Here is an 18,079-nt window from a genome sequence, read left to right on the forward strand (position 1 = left end):
TCGCACTGCTGCCAGTGTAGTCACACATGTTGTAGATGTGATAGTATTCTGTCAGCATCCAGCTGGTTTGTCAATGTGTGTTGCGTTTTAAGTAGCTGTAATTTTAAGATAATTTTCTGGCCTTTTTAATGTTTTAGTTAAGTTCTTCCTGTTATTTATATACTGATAAAGCAAGCTGTCCTTGTGCTATACCTAATTATAGCCCGCAGAAAATACTTGCTAGTAAGGTAAAACTGGATGGTGTTTCTATGAAGTTGTTAGTGTTAATTACCTGTGGGCGGCCCGAGACTTAATCTGTTTTTTACATCATTGCAAACGACAATGGGAACTGTCTCTGTCCTTTAATAATTTAGTAGGAAAATTGGCATTATTTATGAGTTAGTAAGGTACGAATGTCAGTAACACTCACTTTTACTGTATATTTTAAGGAATATCCACAGAACAATTTATATAGAGTGCCTCCCACTTACTCACCAATTTCCTCTCAAATGATGCACCATCCTCAGTCTGCCTTGTGGGGTTACAACATCATGGGACAGCCGCAGCAGCCTGGCTTCTTTGTGCAGAACCAGCCCCTCCCACCAGGTATATGTAAGATTTGAATTCACGGAAATGGGGCTTTATTGTTTGATGTGTGACAAAAGTTGACTTCTTATAACCATGTTTTGTATCTAATTTTCTCCAAAGCAGGCTGTGTCTGCTGATGCCATTTATTTTATTCCTTAGTTAACTTTTTTTTTTTAAGGGCTTTCTATTATGGCTTGTAGGTCTGTCTCTATTAAGCTATTAAACTTTTTTGGTAGATAAGCAAAAATGACCTACTGTGGTGATAGTGTAAGAAAGCTGTTAGAAGTTCAATGAGGAGTGAAGTAAGAGAGGGATGATTGAAAGGAACAAATTACCTTTGGGTTATTTCTTCTTTGATTCAAACGAAGAACCATGATGGCTAATTTGACATCTGCTAGGTGGAATAAATAAATCCATGGGCTCACATTTTTTCAGCATTTGTGATATGTGCTTAATTTTCTGTAGGATTGTTTTGTTTCTTCCAGTTAATGTGTATACAGTTTAACATAAGTATTTTACTTGCTCTAGGGGGCAGCAGTTTATGATGTTTTGAGAAATACTACTACATCCTTCTCAGATATTATGCAGGAGAAGTTGAAAAGTTTGGTTCCAGTTATAAGTGTTAAATATTTTTTCTGAACCTCCAAAACTAACTAGATCTGTATTTTAAGTATGTAAAAATCTTCAGAATATACCAGACAGTGGCTAAAAAGCTTAAGGAAATACTGATTTTAAAAACTAATTTATAAGATCACCTTCTTAAGTCTGACATATAGGTACATGATTTTTATCAAATAGCATAGAGTGCATAAATTATTGCCATCTCATTATAAAATTGGCTTGACATAATAATCTCTCCATATCATGCTTTTGATCTGAAAAGCAACTTTTGTTCATCAGTAGTAGTCAAATGTTTTATGTGGCATAGAACAGCAACAGCCCACAGCCTTTTTACTTTTCATTCTCATTTACAAGTGGTAGTCTTCAAAGTTATTTTGCCCATTTAATTTTTCAGGCCAGTAATCTGGTTTAATCCAGTTCACTGTCTGCCTTTACAGAGGTAAGTTTATCATCATTATTGTAGAGCTAACCAAATAGGAGCTGATGAATTAGCACTGATCTGTACCAACAACGCTCTTGCAGAAGGCAGAGAACACATTTGTGTTTTGGGTGGTTTTTAGGTGGTTCCAGGCTGGATCCGACAGGCTCCTTTGTCCCAACTAATACGAAGCAAGCCCTGTCGAACATGCTGCAGCGGCGCTCTGGCACCATGATGCAGCCCCCCTCTATCCATGCAATCACGCCTCAACAGCAGTTGCTTCAGATGAAACTCCTGCAGCAAGAGCAGCAGCAGCAGCGGCTCCTCAGGCAGCAAGCACAGTCACGATCTTTCCAACAGGTTTGTCCAAACCCCTACATCTGAAGAACAACACCGTGCTTTTGCCTTCTGTTGGGGCTGCTTGTCCTGTGTAGGCTTACGGAGTGGAGAGCCAGCTGATATTTACTATTGGAGTAATTGCCCAAATATTGATTAATCAGGGCCATCTGCTTTTAAACTTCATTTGCTCTTTGGTGTCTTAGTCCCTTCTGTTTTTTCCTGTGTTTCCTAAAATCAGGTTTTGCTTCTGCTACTTGATGATATTCTTGTTCCCTGTTGTGTCACAGAGGCTTTCATAGTAGAATTGCATGGTGCTATGTACCACCAAGCTACAAGTCAGGAGCACGGGCACAGCAATGCTCTTCACAATTCAAAATCCAGGAAGTCCAGCAGGAGCCATTTCCATACACGTGTGCACACAGACGTCCATGTTCTCTAGAAATAGCTGGTATTTCTTCTCCTAACATTTTTGCAGAGTATAGCTGCTGTGTGCCAAACCACACATGGCTATTGTGCAACACCCTTCAGAGCCTGAGCTAGTTTCAGAATATGGCTACAGACAGGCTGCTTTTGAATTGATGGCGTAAGAACAGAAAATTGGTTTTTTGGATCCCAGATACCCAGCAATATGTGTACAGTAGTTGGTGGTAACACCAATAACTTCTCGCCTTTATTTTAAAGTCCTTCTGTACCCATTCTTACCCTCACTGCAGTATGTGTTACATTGCCCTTAGGCTATCTTGCCTTCAAACTCTGTGATGTGCCCTCTTTGCTCAAAATAGTCAAAATTTTCAGCAAGTATCCTCGTAATTTCTCCCACGCTGTCTCTGTTTTGTTAGAGCTCCCTCATTGTGCCTCTTTCAGTCTCTCTGCTATGATGTAGCCCTCTGTAGTGCTTAAATTGCTGATGGGCTACAATAGTTTTATATGGGGCTGTTCATAATTGTGAAACTAGGGTTTGCCTGTATGTGTGCTGTCTTCTACCTTAAAAAAAAGAAAAAAAAGGCAGCCCCCAGAAGCTCTGGATGTGTGTTTTATCATTTCAGTGGTACAGTGGATATTTGATCCCTTGCTGGTATCTTGTAGGCACTATGAGGTACTAAGGATTAGATACCCTAAATGTTAGGTACTGGGCTCTACAGTTGACCTTGTAGTATTTCTTACATTAGGCAATATCTCACTATTTTAGTGTTAGGTCCAACTGGCTTTCCATTACTATGATAGAATACAGGCTTAAATAAGAGCCTTGAGTAAACAGAAGATGATCACTGCTTATGGATAGGTGGATCAAAAAGCAGTAATTGAACATCTAAAATAACACTATTCTCACATTTAAGAAATGCTGTTGTTTAACACTGTCACATTTAGAGGACAAAAGATGTTACGTTTCCCTTTTGGTTTCAAACAGGGACAGTATCTGAGGCGTTAAGAACAATGGTTAACTTCTCCAAAGTGCTGCATAGACAGGTAGTCAGTAAGGAGAATAAACTTACCGTGAAGGCAAGAATCCATGCCTAAATAAGATTAATAAAGTGTCTGTGATGAGCTTTTTCATAAAATTTGGATCGAACATTTACAATGTAAAAGTTGCACTAAAATTCGACAGGGTAGGTTCAGATGAGTTATTTCAGCGAACCTACCACATGTGCTGGATGTTCGTCAGTCAGCGGTTCTGTATCAGCCGTGTTTTTATTTCAGCAATAAGTTGGTATAAGATAAACTGATGTAAACCAAGTCAAACCAGAGCCATCCAAACACAGCCTTCGTTTCCTAGTTACTTCCCCACAGGGGCATGCACAGCCAGGCCCTTTGTGGTGTGCTGGGGAGTACCACAGACGGACACGCTGTTTTCTGTCTGGTTCTAGTATTTTGCCTTATTGGATATGGGGCAAGATTCATCCTGATACTTGAAAGCTTTGACTGTAATGAAATGAATGAACAATTCACCAGGCCGTCCTGTTTGCCTACTTGTTGTCCAAGTGTGTGCTGGCAGCGCGGACACCAGAGAAACCGCTCCGAGGTCCCAGTGGCACTGGGGCTTTGCGTGCTCCCTGGCACCACGGGCTGCCCCACTGGGACACCTCCCTGCCTGCGTGGTGCTCCCGTCAGAAACATGTCCCTGTGGAGCTTGTGGTAGTTCTTCCTGCGGTCCTGGATTTAAAGTAGGAAATGCTATGGCAGTGTACAAGCCTGAGGGTAGTATTTGAAAATTTAAGAATAAGATGATGTGTAAGCATTGCTACTATGTGGTGTTTGTTGTTAGGTAGAGCTTAAATAGGGAAGGTTTCTTCTTTGATTTTCATGTTTCTGCAGCTGCAGAATGAAATTACCTGCTCAGCTTGAAACCACTGGCACTGGTGTGGGCAGTTCTGTAAAATCAGTCTAGAAGGACTCTGCTCTTCAGTGCTGTGCCATACATGCTGTGCTCTTGAAAATTAATAGCTATGGTGTAAGGTCTTTAAGAACTATGACTTGTTAAAAAAAATGTGAGTATTATGTATAGAATTAATAGGCTCCTGTGGATGGCAAGGAGTCCTTTCCATGTTTAGAGTTTCTGTTCATAAATTTTATAAAAGTATGGAGGTTCATTAGCATAAAAACCACCTAAAAGGACCTTGTTAGCATCCCTAAATGCCAGCATTCTTTGAGTACATACAGGTGAGCTCTGTAAAGGTGCTGTACTGCTCCACTAACAATTCGAGCCTAATTGTGTATATTGTTTGTATTGTTTGCTATTTTCTTGCCTGTCCTTTTCCTTTAGGATGTCTGTAGCACTGCCGTATCCCTTCAGGATGGCTTTGACAACATAATGGTAACCACTCTGACACCATGAACTTTTCTTCTCTTTATTATTTCTTTCGCACAAAAATGCATTTCTTTCAACACACAGGCTGCACATTTTGCTTTTGATGAGAATGATATGCTTTGGCACTCCTCTCACCTAGGTAGCACAGTGGTTGCATGTGGGAAGGCTGTGAATACACTTGTACACATAGAGTATTTTTTCTTACAAATATTTCCAATAACTGCATCATTGATTAATTTTTTCCCTCTTCTGTTGTGTTTCTTGCTCTGAAAGGTTAGAGTAGCTGCAAGGTACGTCCGATGCCCTGTGCATCTAAGCATGGCTGGTGTGTTCCCATTCTGCCCTTGTCTCCCCGCTGGCAGCTGGCCCTGCTCCTCTCTGCTGCCATCCAGCGTGGCAGCTTCTGCCACGATGCGTGGTGGGCTAGCGGTGACTGCTGTGTCAGATGAGTGGTAAGGGATGGACCACACATCCTTTTTGGCCAGTGCGTGCCACCAGCGCTTCTGCGGCAGCACTTGGAGTGGGCCTGTTCCCGCTGCGGTGGGATGCAGTCGTGCTGCTCAGCTCAGGCAGTGAGGGTCAGCTCCCCTGCTCCACGTGAGCTGTAGTTTCCAAAATGCTTCTTGTCCTACGTGAGCACGACAGTATACTGTCTGATGGTCTGTTCTTGAGCTATGGCAGGATGTGCAGTTATTAGAATAACCATATTTTGTTACTTTCAAAACAAGTAATGGCTAACACTTACCTGTTAAATTATTAAGTTTCATAGAATTCAGTTGTTTCTGGAGAAAAACAATGATGGCATGAAGTTTCATCCCTGATATCTGTGTTGGAAAGCTTTCCAGATATTATCAATTAGAAAAGCTGTTTCAGAGTTAGCTTGCAGGACTTTCTTCCCGTCTTAGGGAAACTGCCATGTTGTTAAAAACACTAACTGGAAACACAAAGCACAATGTGTTTTTAAAAAGGCTTTGCTGCTTAACCCTGTTGTCCATATTTTATATATGTGCAGTCATTCCTGTTACTACTGGTAGCATGTCAGAACAGAGTATAGATCACCATATTTGCAGTTAATTAGTGACACCTAGATGTGCAGCAAATATACAGTGAGGTCTCTCAAATCTATCATCATCTTCTTACCTACATAAGTGTTAGTGTTTCACTACCTGCTTTTGAAGTCAGATTTGGTCCGATTTTGGTCAAATCAGCCTACGGTGCCATGGCTGCTACAATTGCCTTTGCCAGTCCCAGTGACTCCCACCTAGGAAAGAAGATTCCTTCCAAATACACTGTGGTCACATACCTTAACAGGAAAAAGCAGTCAGTTTTGCTTCAATTTAACGTGTAAGTAGAACAAAGAGTAGCAGTGTTTATTACTGTAACAAACATCAGCATTGAATAAAAGCGTTTGGGGTTTTTCTCCTTTTTTTTGTTTTGCTTTTGTTTGACATGCATGCACAGTTCTGGCTTGCAGCAGTTGGCTCGCATGTTTGGTTAACTCTTTACTAAATTATGCCTGGAGGAAGAAGTCCCTTTGAATTTAGCAACATCTGCTGCTGCTGCTGCTCAGGAATGCAGAGCGCACTCTCACAACACGGGAGCTTGCTCGGTGGCCATGTGCTGCCATGGAACAGACTGATGTGTCCCTGCCTAACAGCTTCTTGCTTATGTTTCACATTTGGTTTTATGTGTGGTGCTTGCCTGGCCTGGGCAGTGGTGCCTTCAGTACGGGTGTGCTGCTCTGGGGTCTCGCACCCTGCCAGCTCCGCTGCTTTGTGTGCGCTTTAAACGGCAGGGGAGAGGTCGGTGGACAAAACTCGCTCGTGGCTCTCTGCCCACTGTGGATTGCTGGGATCATGCAGCTGCTTATTTAGTATTTTCTTACAGAATCAGGGCCTAATCCAATTTCCATTGACACAACTTCCATTAACTTTGGAGGGACACTGTTTACACTGCATGGGCATGAGCGGACAAATTTTGTTCCTGGGCCCACCAGGTTAGCTGTCACTGGGAGAAACAAAAGGATAGCACACGGAGCACCGCTCTACAGACCAGCTTCCACAGAACCCACAAGGTGGTTTGTATTACTGCGGGGAATAGCTTAAGGCACCAGTTTTTCTAGAAATCAGTTATGGTTTTATCAGATTTCACCTTCGGGTGGATTCAAGTTACTGTCTTGTCATTGGAACCTTATGAAAAAGTTTCAGAAGCAATTTGCTCGGAGAAATTATTATTCTTTTTTTTATTTTCTTCTTTTGCCTCTGTTTAAAAAGAGAAAAATCTTAAGCACTTGAGTACCTTTCCCCTGTACTTGGCTGACATCTGGTGTGTGTGCATCCCGTCTGCAAGATGTATATTCTGTTGAGCATTTCAGTTTCTCACCTATCAGGTGGCTGTTTTGAGAGCTCCACATCTGATTTTGCAGATGCTTTGCCAGATAAATTTAATTTACCCTGACCTTTTGTCAGGACTGATAGATGTTACTCTGTTCACACCTCCTGTACTCCCTAATTTGTTTTTCAGAATTTTCCATGAGATACTGACTTGTTTTTAAAACAAATCCTTAGCACAGCTTCTGCCTCCTTAGTATAGCTTATCATATCAGAATGCCTTGCTGTCTTGTCTGTGCCTTAGTGACTCCTTTAGCGGTGATCCCAGAGGCTGGCACAGACCCTAGCTAGGTCAGTCTTTTCTTTTTGTTTTTAAAAGAAAGGAAGGTATGAAAAATGAGTGTGTGACAACCCTGTGGCACCCTGTGGTAGCTTTGCCCCTGGTTTTATTCTTGTCCTTGACCTGGTCTGTCTGCTGTCTACCCAAAGCGCAGGGCAGTTAATCCAGCCCCGGTCACAGCGGTTCATGTCTCTTGGGGCTGGATCGGTTGAAGCTGGAACGCTTTCTCTCTACCATCCTGCTTCTCTGAGTGATTCCTGTTCATAATAGGTAGCTCTGCTTGTTTCCCAGGTCTGTCAGTGAGGATGCACGTATTTTTAAACCCAATCCAAAATAATAGCTGAACTGCAGGACTGCTGGTTGTGCTTACAGACTTGTTAACGTTTGGTGCAGTTACCACTAAAGGAATGGGAGCAGATAAAGGAGAGTCCCAATGGTGCTTCAGTATTTTATCCCATGTGAGATTTTCTTTTCCACCAGGTAGCCCTGACTGTAATGTTGCTGCTTGCAGCGTGTTATCAGAGTCACTTTTAGCCTTAAATTCTAATACATCTCTGTAAGGATATCGTTATTAAAATAACAAAGTCTTTGTTGGAGGACTTGGATTTTTTTGTTTGGTTTTATGGGAAACTGGGCAGCTACAGGGAAGGAGCATCCCTGCTTCCAGCTCATGTCTGCCACTGAGCTTTTTTGAGTGGAATGGTTTTCAAAATGATCAAGTGCATCTGTGCAGCATTACAATTGCACAGAAAATACACAGACTTGATTGTATCCTTGGCAAATTCTCATTCGCCAGTTTTTTACAATCTTGTCCCGAAATAAAGTGTAACTTTTTTTTCCCCCCTCTTTTCTGGTGCTTCAAAGCATACTAATGCAGTTATAGTTGAAATCTTTAAATGATTTGCCATTAATTGGGCATAAATATTGAGGCAATTGGAAATGAACAAACTAGGCTGTCTGCTGATCACAAATACGGAGTACTGGTTGGGAGCTGGAGATGCTTGTGTTACCCATTTATCATACTGCTATTTTGTATGTTATCATAAAATTTGCAAATCAGCATTTTGCCTGCTTCATCTGGGGGAAAGCTAGTAATCAGGTAGCCTGAGAAAGATATCAACTGTGTAGTTATACTGGAGATTGTCATTCACTCTAAGCTCCCTGTATAATTTAATGTACTGTCTTCAAGAAAGCTAGAATATTTTTTTTCTAATCCTTTGCAAAGCCCCATTTTAAAGGGTGTCTGCAAGACCTCTGTTCAGTAGATGGCTGTTTCTTCACTGCTGCAGTGTTACAGTAGTGTCAGAAATCAAACAAAAGTCGATTCTTCCATCTCCTTATGAGTAAATACAGTTCAGCAGTTTGGCACTGAGCAGTGGTGCTGTCTTGAAGGAAATGGTCAAGTCTCTCCATGACTCTGTAGGACACTGCTTCGTGGAGTTTGTGTCCAGAACTGGACTTGTTCAGGGTGTGGAGGCCATATCTGATGGGTGATGTGTCTTTCAGGGTCAGCCAATGGACCAAGCTGCTATTTTCACTCCGCAAGTCCGACCTCCGTCTCAGCTTCCGCAGTACGCAGGGTTACAGCAAGCACAGGTACTGTGCTACTCCCGTGGAGCGTCTGCATAAAATTGCTTTTAAGGAGAACTCCTTTACCTCCCAGCCTGCTTTTCTGTGCTTGGGACTTGCCTTGTGTATGTTCCCTAGTGTGATGGCAAGGCCTCCTTCGAGGATGCTTGCAGTCTCCACATGCTGTAGCTCATAAATGTTTTTAACAGGGACACTTCCATTTTTTCCTAATGCTGTTGCTGGTAAAGGCAAGCATACTTCAGTGTTAAGCCTGAAATTTGGCCAATTTTTGGTGAAATAGTGATACCAGTAACTCGTTATTATGTCATGGTCATTCTGGTCCTTGGGATTTTGTGAGGGGGAGGAGGGGGGAACAAAAAAGAGGGAGAGGCGGAGCGGTGGAGCCGAGTCCCACTCTTGCTCTGTGCCTCTCGGGGAAGGGCGGCACGGTGCAAGTTCCATCCTGCTGTGTGTGACCACGTTGCAGCTGCTTGAACCCCCAAACAGAAGTGGGGTACAGCCAGCGTGGGGGACTCGCAGACCGGCGCGTGGGTACAGCACTGCGTCTCACGGACTTGCCTCCGGTTATATCCAGGCTTTGGCTCTTTGATAAAGGCCATCTCTTCCTCTTAGAGTTAAGCTAAGTTAAACCCGGGCCCAGTGAAGTTGCTCTTCTGTCTGTTTTCCCCGCAGAGCATGCCTCATGGATACACGATGTACAGCACTCAGATGCCTTTGCAGCAGCAGCAGCCCGGTGGCGTAGTGCTTTCCCCCAGCTACACCCCCCGAGCATACACAGCAGCTCATTCCAGCCCCACGCTGATGGAGAGGCTGCGGCAGATCCAACAGCAGCCCAGCGGATATATTCAACAGCAGGCTGCTGCCTACATCCAGCCTTTGACAGGCACTCAGCGGTGAGCCTCTGTGGTTCTTATAGCTGGTAACATGGCAGGATTTTAATGGCAACTTTGTTTAGAGGTCTAAAGCTTTATTTAAAATAAAGCGTATTAATCAAAATGAGGTTAGCGATGGGTCTAATTAACAATAAATGTGTCTTTCTCTCCAATTTCCCTGTTTTTTCCCTTGTTTAATTTTTATTTTAAGTTGGTCTTGGCACATGTTGTAGCCCAGTTGTCCTCTGTGTTTGTAGAACATAAAAATTCATTTAAAGACGGCACTTGGATCCTATTTCACTACACACGCAGACGTGGTACCATATTATGTAAACATGTGTGTGGTATTAAACAATAAATATTCCAGGTTTACCAAAGAGTCTGTAGTCAAGAGAACACAAGACCAACTTGGTAGTTTAACTCTCAATAGACAAATGAATTTTGCTTAAGCCTGAATAGACTAAATTAACTTCAGTTTGGAAGTACAGCTGAGCCTATGAGAAACAGGAAAATTTCATTGGTAAAGAAATGTCATGAAACAGAAGGCAAATGAAGCAGGAAAGAAATCCAAAAAAGGGAGTGTTACAGAGTAAGCAGAGTGGAAAACTGGAGTTTCCAATGACAGTCTTAAATCAGATTTTTTTCCTAACAGTCTAGCATAATCTAACTAACAGTCCAGCTCTGCTCTTAGCTGAATCAGAAGTTTTGCCACTTTCTGCTTTGTCAACATTCATTTCTCCCATAACATCCTAAGAAAGTATTTCTTGCTTGGTGTGTTTTCTCAGTATTTTAGAAAGTAAAAAGTCTTTTTAATCAGGTTTAAATTCATGGTAATGTAACTATGAGATGTTTTGGTCTAGAGAACATTTTAGTGCTTATGTGGAATTATTGCTTGAAATGTAGCACCTCATCACTCTTCCTAATAAAGCAAGAGTTGAATGCTTGGATCCGCTCTTGTTTAGAGGAACACATTATTACCTGCATCAGTTACTGGGCAATAGTAAGGTACAGCTTCTATTATGGAATATTTTTCAAAGCATTCATATTTGGAAATATATTCTTCCTGTAAAACGTGAACATCTTTTAAATCTATGCAAGTCTAATGTTGCAGCTTATAGTTGAGTACTCCTAGACTAACTTGTGCTCTGGCTATAAATGAAGTACAATCCGTTATTTTTTTTCCCCAATCAGTTTGAGCCATCAGCCTTTGCAGCCAAATTCACTGGTTGGAGGAGGACTGGACAGTGCATCGACCACAGGTCCTCATCCGACCCTGAACTCAGTACAGCTGCCTCCGGAGCCAATGAGACCGAGACAGCAGCAGATGCGGCAGCAGAGACTCTTCCAGGTGAGGGACTCGGCTGCACTAGAGGCCAGGGATGTTTCAGTGCAGGAAGGGAGCGTAAACATCACCGTATCGGGTGATAACGTTACGCGCTCGCTTGCATGTGTCTTCAAGTCTAAGCAGCAGAGCCTGGTGCTATAAATCCGAACGGCTTTTACTTGAGTACAATAATTAATTGTTTACATTTGGGACTTTGAAAAGAGAGCTTTGGACATACATGTAAAATTCAGTACTTTCATTTTTCAAGATTGTAGAATGCCTCTGGAGAAGGTAGATTTGAGAACAGCCTAGCTGAATGTGCTGAGACAAAAGCAGTGGTTGTGCTCTCCCCTATCTGCCCTTATAATGAATGTATACTGGAATTAAATCGAAGGGCTTGCTGCCTGTCTGGCCTATTTCCTGTATTCTGATTGATGATATATTTTTAATTTGGAGGTAAGTATCAGTTTATCGGCTAAATATGTAGGGCTTTGCACAGGGGAAGTAAATGACATTAAAAATCCTTCCCGTGGCCCTTTGATGGTTGGAAGTATTTTCGTGTTTTCGTTTTAATGCAATAGCTCTCTGTGCCAGTTCTTGTCGAACGATAATGTATTTTATCTAAATATTTTGATGGTGTAGTGAACTAAATATACCAGCTTTTGAGTATTTTTTTGTTTATTAACAATGCTCCTTGCCAGCCTTGGTGTGGCTGATGATGAAAGTGGAGAGCTGTGAGGTTTATCTCCCCAGCGGGGCCTTCAGTAACCAATGCTGTAAGCGAGCCCAGCTCCTATGCTGGAAATCACTCATGAAAAGCCACACTGCTTGGCTGGTAGTCGTTCCCTGAGGCAGTGTGGGTGCCATGTCGCTGTTGTTTCAATGCTCATCTTCTTTCAGTTGCAGCAGCAGCAGCAGCAGGGGCAGCAGCCAGGGCAGCAGCAGGCGCTTGGTCTCCAGCCCGTGCAACCGCAGCAGCCTTTGGTAAGCAGAGGCGACTGCCAGATATTCTGGGGCGGCGTGAGGGTAGTGACAGAGCGGGTTTTGTCCCTTACGCAGATGGGCAGCGTGGCAGTCTGGGGAGAGGGTTTGTGTAAGCTTTCTCGCGTCACTGTCTGCCTGCTGGTGCTGCTGCCGCGGTGCCTGCGGTGCGGTACCTCCACTGCTCTGAGTGCCGTATGAGCGTGTGCCCGGTGCCGGAGGCGACAGGCTCATTTTGCCTGCGTCCTGAGCTGGCCGCAGGCTGTAGCTGTGGTAGCAGCATATTAGCTGGGGCTCAACAGCTGGCTCGTGCATCCAGGTGGCTCCTGGCTGGCTCCGACTGTAGGCAGAGGAAAATTGCATCTGTCCACAGAAGACTGTGTAACTGCGTCCATCGTGCCAAAATGTGGCAAGAGGGGGGTTATGCGTGCACTGAGGTGTTGCTGGAGGTGTCCTCGCCTGCTGACCTCTGATGGGGAGGCAAGTGCAGCTTTGAACGCAGGCCTTGGCAAGGAGGGCTCGTGCACTGCCCTGCTCAAGCCCCAGCGCCTCTGCAGCAGCGCATTTGAGTTTGCTCCTTCTAGGACTGGAGCGCGCGCTGCCTCCTGCGCTTTCGTGGTTCATTCACCAGTTCAGTCAAAACTGATACCAAAGTTGGGCCAACAATGACACATCGATTTGGCTGAAAAAAGATAGGAAAAGTTCAAACGCTTCATTTCAACACATCTTTTTGAAGTTGCACTTAGCAATATTGATTTAAAACTAATGGTTAATATCCCAAAGAATGTAAATAACCACCCATAGCAGTTCTTTTGAGAATTACTTGGCAATATAGTTAAAAAATGGGTACCGCTGCTTTTCTAATTCTGTACATCTCTCTTCCATCACCAGTAAAATGAGACTGCCCAGACAGCCTTAAATCTCTTTGTGTCAATTCAGAGGGGGAAAACAATGTGATGCTTTAAAGTCACCCTCAGTCTTACTCCTAGTGCAGCATAAATAAATGACTATTTTGAAAATCTGATCTAGAACCAAGTGCTCTAAGCCCTACTGAAAAGTCAGGGGTCTTTTTTTCTGGGGGTCTAAAGATGCCATTTAGTTGTCCCAGAGCAGCAGGCTGAGGTAAATTAACGCCTTGCTGCTGCAGTTTATTCCTGTTTATGCTTGCTGTGCTATGCATTTTTATGAGTGTTATCCTAATTAATATATCATAGTAATAATGAATAACCCTTGCTAACTTTAAAAACTTAAACTTGATGAGAAATCTGTAGTTGCTGCTGATGCATATAAATTGGTGCATTTTTCTGCCTTTGTAATATTTTGAAGTGAAAACAGGATAACGTATACAATTGAGGCTAATTGTGGAACTAGTTTTTGCTGTAACACTAAGAAAAGCCTTCACTTGGAAACGTAAGGTGCTGATGGTTGGCATTTCTCCCCGTTGCCGTGCTTGTGCTGTGTTTGTGCAAGCATCCGCGCTCCCTCCGCTCCCTCTGGCGTCAGCTGGGGACGCTGGCAGCTCCACCACTGCCAAAGTCCAGTCCCTGCCTTAAGTGGTGTCACGGGTCACTGTTAGTGACCTCGGGCCTTTGATTTTTAGGTTGTACTGCTAACAGGCTGGGGAAGAAATGGGTTTTATTGTTTGAAGATCCTCTTAAATTAAATCGTTAGTTGTAAAACAGAGCTGCATGAAGACAACTGTACAAACAAAATTACTTTTGAGACATTCCTGTGTGCTGCATTGGAGCCTTTATAGTTTAATGAATGATTTTACCAAATCACTATCACTACCACATAATTTTTATGGACACATCCACTGAATTTACAATGTCATTATGCTTGTTTCGTGCATTTGGGCAGTTTTTCCAGACATGCGTAAGGTAGATGAGGAGAACTAGAAAAGTTTGCTATAGAAAACTGGAGAAAATACAGTAATGCTGAAATTGCTAGCTTCCGAGTTTAAAAGCATTAATCAACGTGATCTGATAGAGAAACTCGGAAGCAGCTTGTAAGTGCAAGAGTAAGGATAAGTGAAAGACGTTTATTTGATATCTATTGAAATATAGTTTTCATCCACTTTTGAGTTTTTCTTAATAGTGTTTATATCATGAACAAACTGTGTGTGAGAGGCTGTCACAGACACAGAGCACCTGCAGGGCTGCAGGCTCCTCTTCCAGCACTTAGCAGGGCAGAAAGCTTTCTGTGTGTTGGTTTCGTGTCCCCAAGAAACCCTGGTGTGGTTAATAATTTTGACTAACCTCAGCATTTACTAAGGACTGTTAGCCAGAAGATTACACAACGTATTTTAAGTAAAGGATTTGGTTTCAGAAAGGGAAAAGATGCTGAAGTCTTGTAAAACACTGAAACTCCCTTCAGTAAGCAAAAGGTTTCACTGAAACAAAGCATGGGCGTTTTCTGTAGCATGTATGATGTTATTAGAGTATTGAATAACTCCATTTTTATTCAGCACACCAGGTTTTCAAACTGGTCAGGTGTATTGTGTGTCCTTGTGCAGAAGCACAAAAAAATCACTTAATTAGAAGCACATGCATTTTCATCAGATCTAGTGAGAAGGAAAGTTCCGGGGCTTAGGAAACAGATCTAGAGAGCTTAGAGGCCCTGAGGATAAGACAGACAGTAAATGGTGAAGCCTTGGTTTGGTTTGTGCTTGCTAGCATAGCAGTACCTCATTCATCATGATATCCCTCCCAGGAGTAGGTAAGTATGAGGGAGTTGTGCCGTCAGCTCTCTGTCCTTGGGAGTCTGAGAGAGCTGGTGCACAGACGTTTTTCTTTCATACGGGTGACACGTTTTCCAAGGGAAGAAATGCTTCTTGTACATGCAGACCTTTGGCACCGGAGGTGTCTATCCCAATGGTACACACGCAGACAGTCTGTGTCAGGTCTGTCTGTCGTAATTCAGTAGTGTGGTGTGCAGTGTATTCAGTGCTCTGACACAGAGGTAGATGATCAATAAAAGTTGTTAAAAGAATGATTTTTTTTCTGAATGACAGCCAGAAGCATGGAAAGCAAAGCGGTGCTTGTTCTGCTACCCGTCCTTACTTGACGAATAGACTTCATGGGTCAGCTAGCTAGGGAGTAATGCATGCTGTCAGATGGACCAATTAAAGACTAAATTCTGCTTTGATGCAAGCATAAATAGGGTGCAAATTTGTGAAAGTGAATGCATTTACACCACGAGTACTTTCAAAGTGATTGAAGTAATGATTTAATTCATTAACAGCAGATTTATCTGGAAGCTTTTTGTGTCTAATCCCCTTGTGCTTAGTGCCATGGACTGGAAGGGCCTTGTCTCGACCCCTGTGGGCTTCGGGTGAGGATCAGAACAGTGATTATTTTGCTCCGTGGAGGAGTTGGCCCAGTTGGCTGGGCACTGATCTGCCTGCCGTTCCACTGGAGCCAAGAATTGAGTGTGCAGCTATCACCCTGCAGCAGGTGTGCAGCGCAGTGAACAACCTGTGCTTTGTGCGTAGCCTTCTCTCTGTCTGAAGTGCCATTGCCCTGGGAAAAATACTTTCTTAGAAGCTTCTTTTGATTTATGCTTCAACTACATGTAAGTGTTTAAAAATGCTAAAAAGGCTGTTAATTTTGATTTGCAGTTTGGATTTGCCTTGTCTTTGAACAATGCAGACAGCAGAGCTGCTTAGAGGGACTTGCAAGATGAATACTGGCCTCTCCAGAGGTAGAAAAGACAGACTCTGTCCCTTGTGTCTGGCTGGACACACGTGATACCTGTAACACAGCTGGGAATGTGTAAGGTTTCAGGGAACGAAGAGAACAAAAGTTCTGTAAGTTCTAAGCGTGCTCCATGTGTCCTTGCTGTGCTGTTAAAATCCAGTCAGGACCCACTGAGGAGGCACGCCTGCCTTCTGCTGTCCCCCTCCGCCTGCTCTGCCAGCGCTGTCAGGGCAGCACAAGCTGAACATTTCTGCAGTTACCTGACGTGGCACTTGTGCTGTGCGTATTTCTTTCATCTTGCATGTTTCTTTTGCAGTTTCCAAGGCAAGGCTTACAACAGACACAGCAGCAACAACAGACAGCGGCGCTGGTCAGGCAGCTCCAGAAGCAGCTCTCTAGTAAGCATGTGTGTGCATAGCTGTACATAAATATAGATGTTTATTTGAATATGGAATTCTCTTTCTGGAGATGTTCTGCCTATTTAAATACTGCCATATATACATATAAGTAATTTTCCTGCTGACAACTGGTTACCCAACCCAGTAGTGATGCAATACCAAAGTTCTGGTGCTAGTATGTCCTACAGATTTCTGTTGGTCTCCAGAGAAGCCCGAGGCACCCACAGGACTGGAGCTGGTGGCCCAGTTACAGTTTGCTGTGTGTTTTCTCCCCTCACTTCTTTAGTCCTACTGAAGGCAAAGTCCCCGAGGAAATCAGTACCTCTTGCGTGCGCTAGGTATATAAGGGAATGTATTGACTGTTGCTTGCTACCACTGCATGAAATACAGGTATTCTTCTGTATTTCTGTAGAGTACAGTCACGAGGCACAAACACTTCCCTTTGCTTTATCAACCAGGTAACCAGCCACAACAAGGAGTGAACCAGTACGGGCATCCTTCACACTTCTGAATCAGAGATGGAAGGCGTCATGTTACGTTTGCACTGAAGAACAGAACATTCAAAATTCAATGCACTAGTTATTGCTAGAAAGCAGTCTTTAATTTTCTTATTATTTCAATAATTATTTTTTGTGCTGCAGTTGATGTGAGTATGTAACAAGGTGGGTTTTTTGGGTTTGGGGAATTTTTTTTTTGCATTTAACTAGATTTAAATGTATGGACTTGTGGGCCTATTTGAAGAATGTTATTGCAGATTTTATGAATTTGGTGCTTTTTAGGTCCTGTTACTTTTAAAGGGGACAAAGAATGCTGGATTTATTTATTTGTGGGAAACACTTCTTTTGGTTTTTTATTCTTGTTTCTGTTTTTTTGTTGGTTTGTGTTGGTTTTTTTTTTTTTTTTAAAGAACTGCACTGGACCAAACTACTGAACTGAAAGGCACTTCCGATTTTGGCATAAAAGTTAATTTGTTCATTAAAATGTTCACCTCTTTCTTTCTTGGTAGAACGAGCATCAATTTAAATTGTGTTTATTTGACTGCAATTTTCATATGCACTTTATAAAGTTCTTTGTTTAAAGTACCAATTTTCTCTTGCTCTTATTGTGGTAAGAAGGTGCTGAAGTGGGTTTATTGCTTGTATTAGAACTTCTTAAAGTTTATATTAAAAGCCACAATGTAATGTTAATAAACCTACTAGAAGTAGCAGTGTTTCATATTTGGTGTTTTTAATATCAAGCTCACTGGTGATCAGTTCTAATGGAGTGCACGACACAGTAACAAGGATTGAACGGTCAAGGCGGGTTTTGCTCTGCTCGCATAGGGAAATCTCCGGGTCCTGGTAGAGCCTCCCAGGAAATGAATCTCCGTGTCTCACTTGATGCCTTCACTAACAGATCTCGTACCAGCTTTCACAACGTGAGGGTGGAAAAGCCACTAAAGTCCTTGCTGTGGTTCCAGCAGTTCTGTAGCTGACAGCTTGTCATACTGAAGCCGCCTGAAGTGAGTTATTCCTGTTACCTGTGTCTGCTGCCAATGTTGTATGGTAAGTATTTAAAATTCCAGGTTTGAGTCTTGATTGCTGGGTGAGTTTCAGTGGTGTAAGGCATTATGTATTATTGGCTGAGTGCAAAACCACAAGTAAATGATAAATCAAAATTGCCACAAACAAATCGTTATTATTCAAACCTGTACAAATACATCATAATTTTGCTCGTATTAGAGTTGAAAAAAACAGAATAAATTTATTACTATTTTATGTAATTTAGGAGTTAGTCTATATGTTTGGGGTTTTTT

At 42.6% G+C, this 18,079-nt stretch overlaps 1 protein-coding gene across 7 annotated transcripts in view; it reads left to right on the forward strand.

Annotated features, from left to right (window-relative positions):
- MED12L (mediator complex subunit 12L) overlaps positions 1–17,509 on the forward strand; it is a 151,085-nt gene extending 133,576 nt beyond the window's left edge. For 3 of the 7 annotated variants that reach the window (XM_075031185.1, XM_075031186.1, XM_075031189.1), the window contains 9 exons: positions 429–585; positions 1,749–1,966; positions 4,707–4,757; positions 8,928–9,017; positions 9,684–9,904; positions 11,075–11,231; positions 12,108–12,191; positions 16,203–16,284; positions 16,743–17,509. In XM_075031185.1, the coding sequence (XP_074887286.1) occupies positions 429–585; positions 1,749–1,966; positions 4,707–4,757; positions 8,928–9,017; positions 9,684–9,904; positions 11,075–11,231; positions 12,108–12,191; positions 16,203–16,284; positions 16,743–16,795 (1,113 nt within the window). In that variant the 3' untranslated portion in view covers positions 16,796–17,509. Of the gene's footprint in view, positions 1–428; positions 586–1,748; positions 1,967–4,706; positions 4,758–8,927; positions 9,018–9,683; positions 9,905–11,074; positions 11,232–12,107; positions 12,192–15,807; positions 15,962–16,202; positions 16,285–16,742 lie in introns of all 7 variants that reach the window. The other 4 variants (XM_075031187.1, XM_075031190.1, XR_012650876.1 and 1 more) reach the window with 3 other exon arrangements.
- The last annotated feature ends 570 nt before the right edge of the window (positions 17,510–18,079 follow it).

This window comes from Buteo buteo, chromosome 7 (genome assembly GCF_964188355.1).
Source record: "Buteo buteo chromosome 7, bButBut1.hap1.1, whole genome shotgun sequence".
Classification (NCBI taxonomy): Eukaryota; Metazoa; Chordata; class Aves; order Accipitriformes; family Accipitridae; genus Buteo; species Buteo buteo.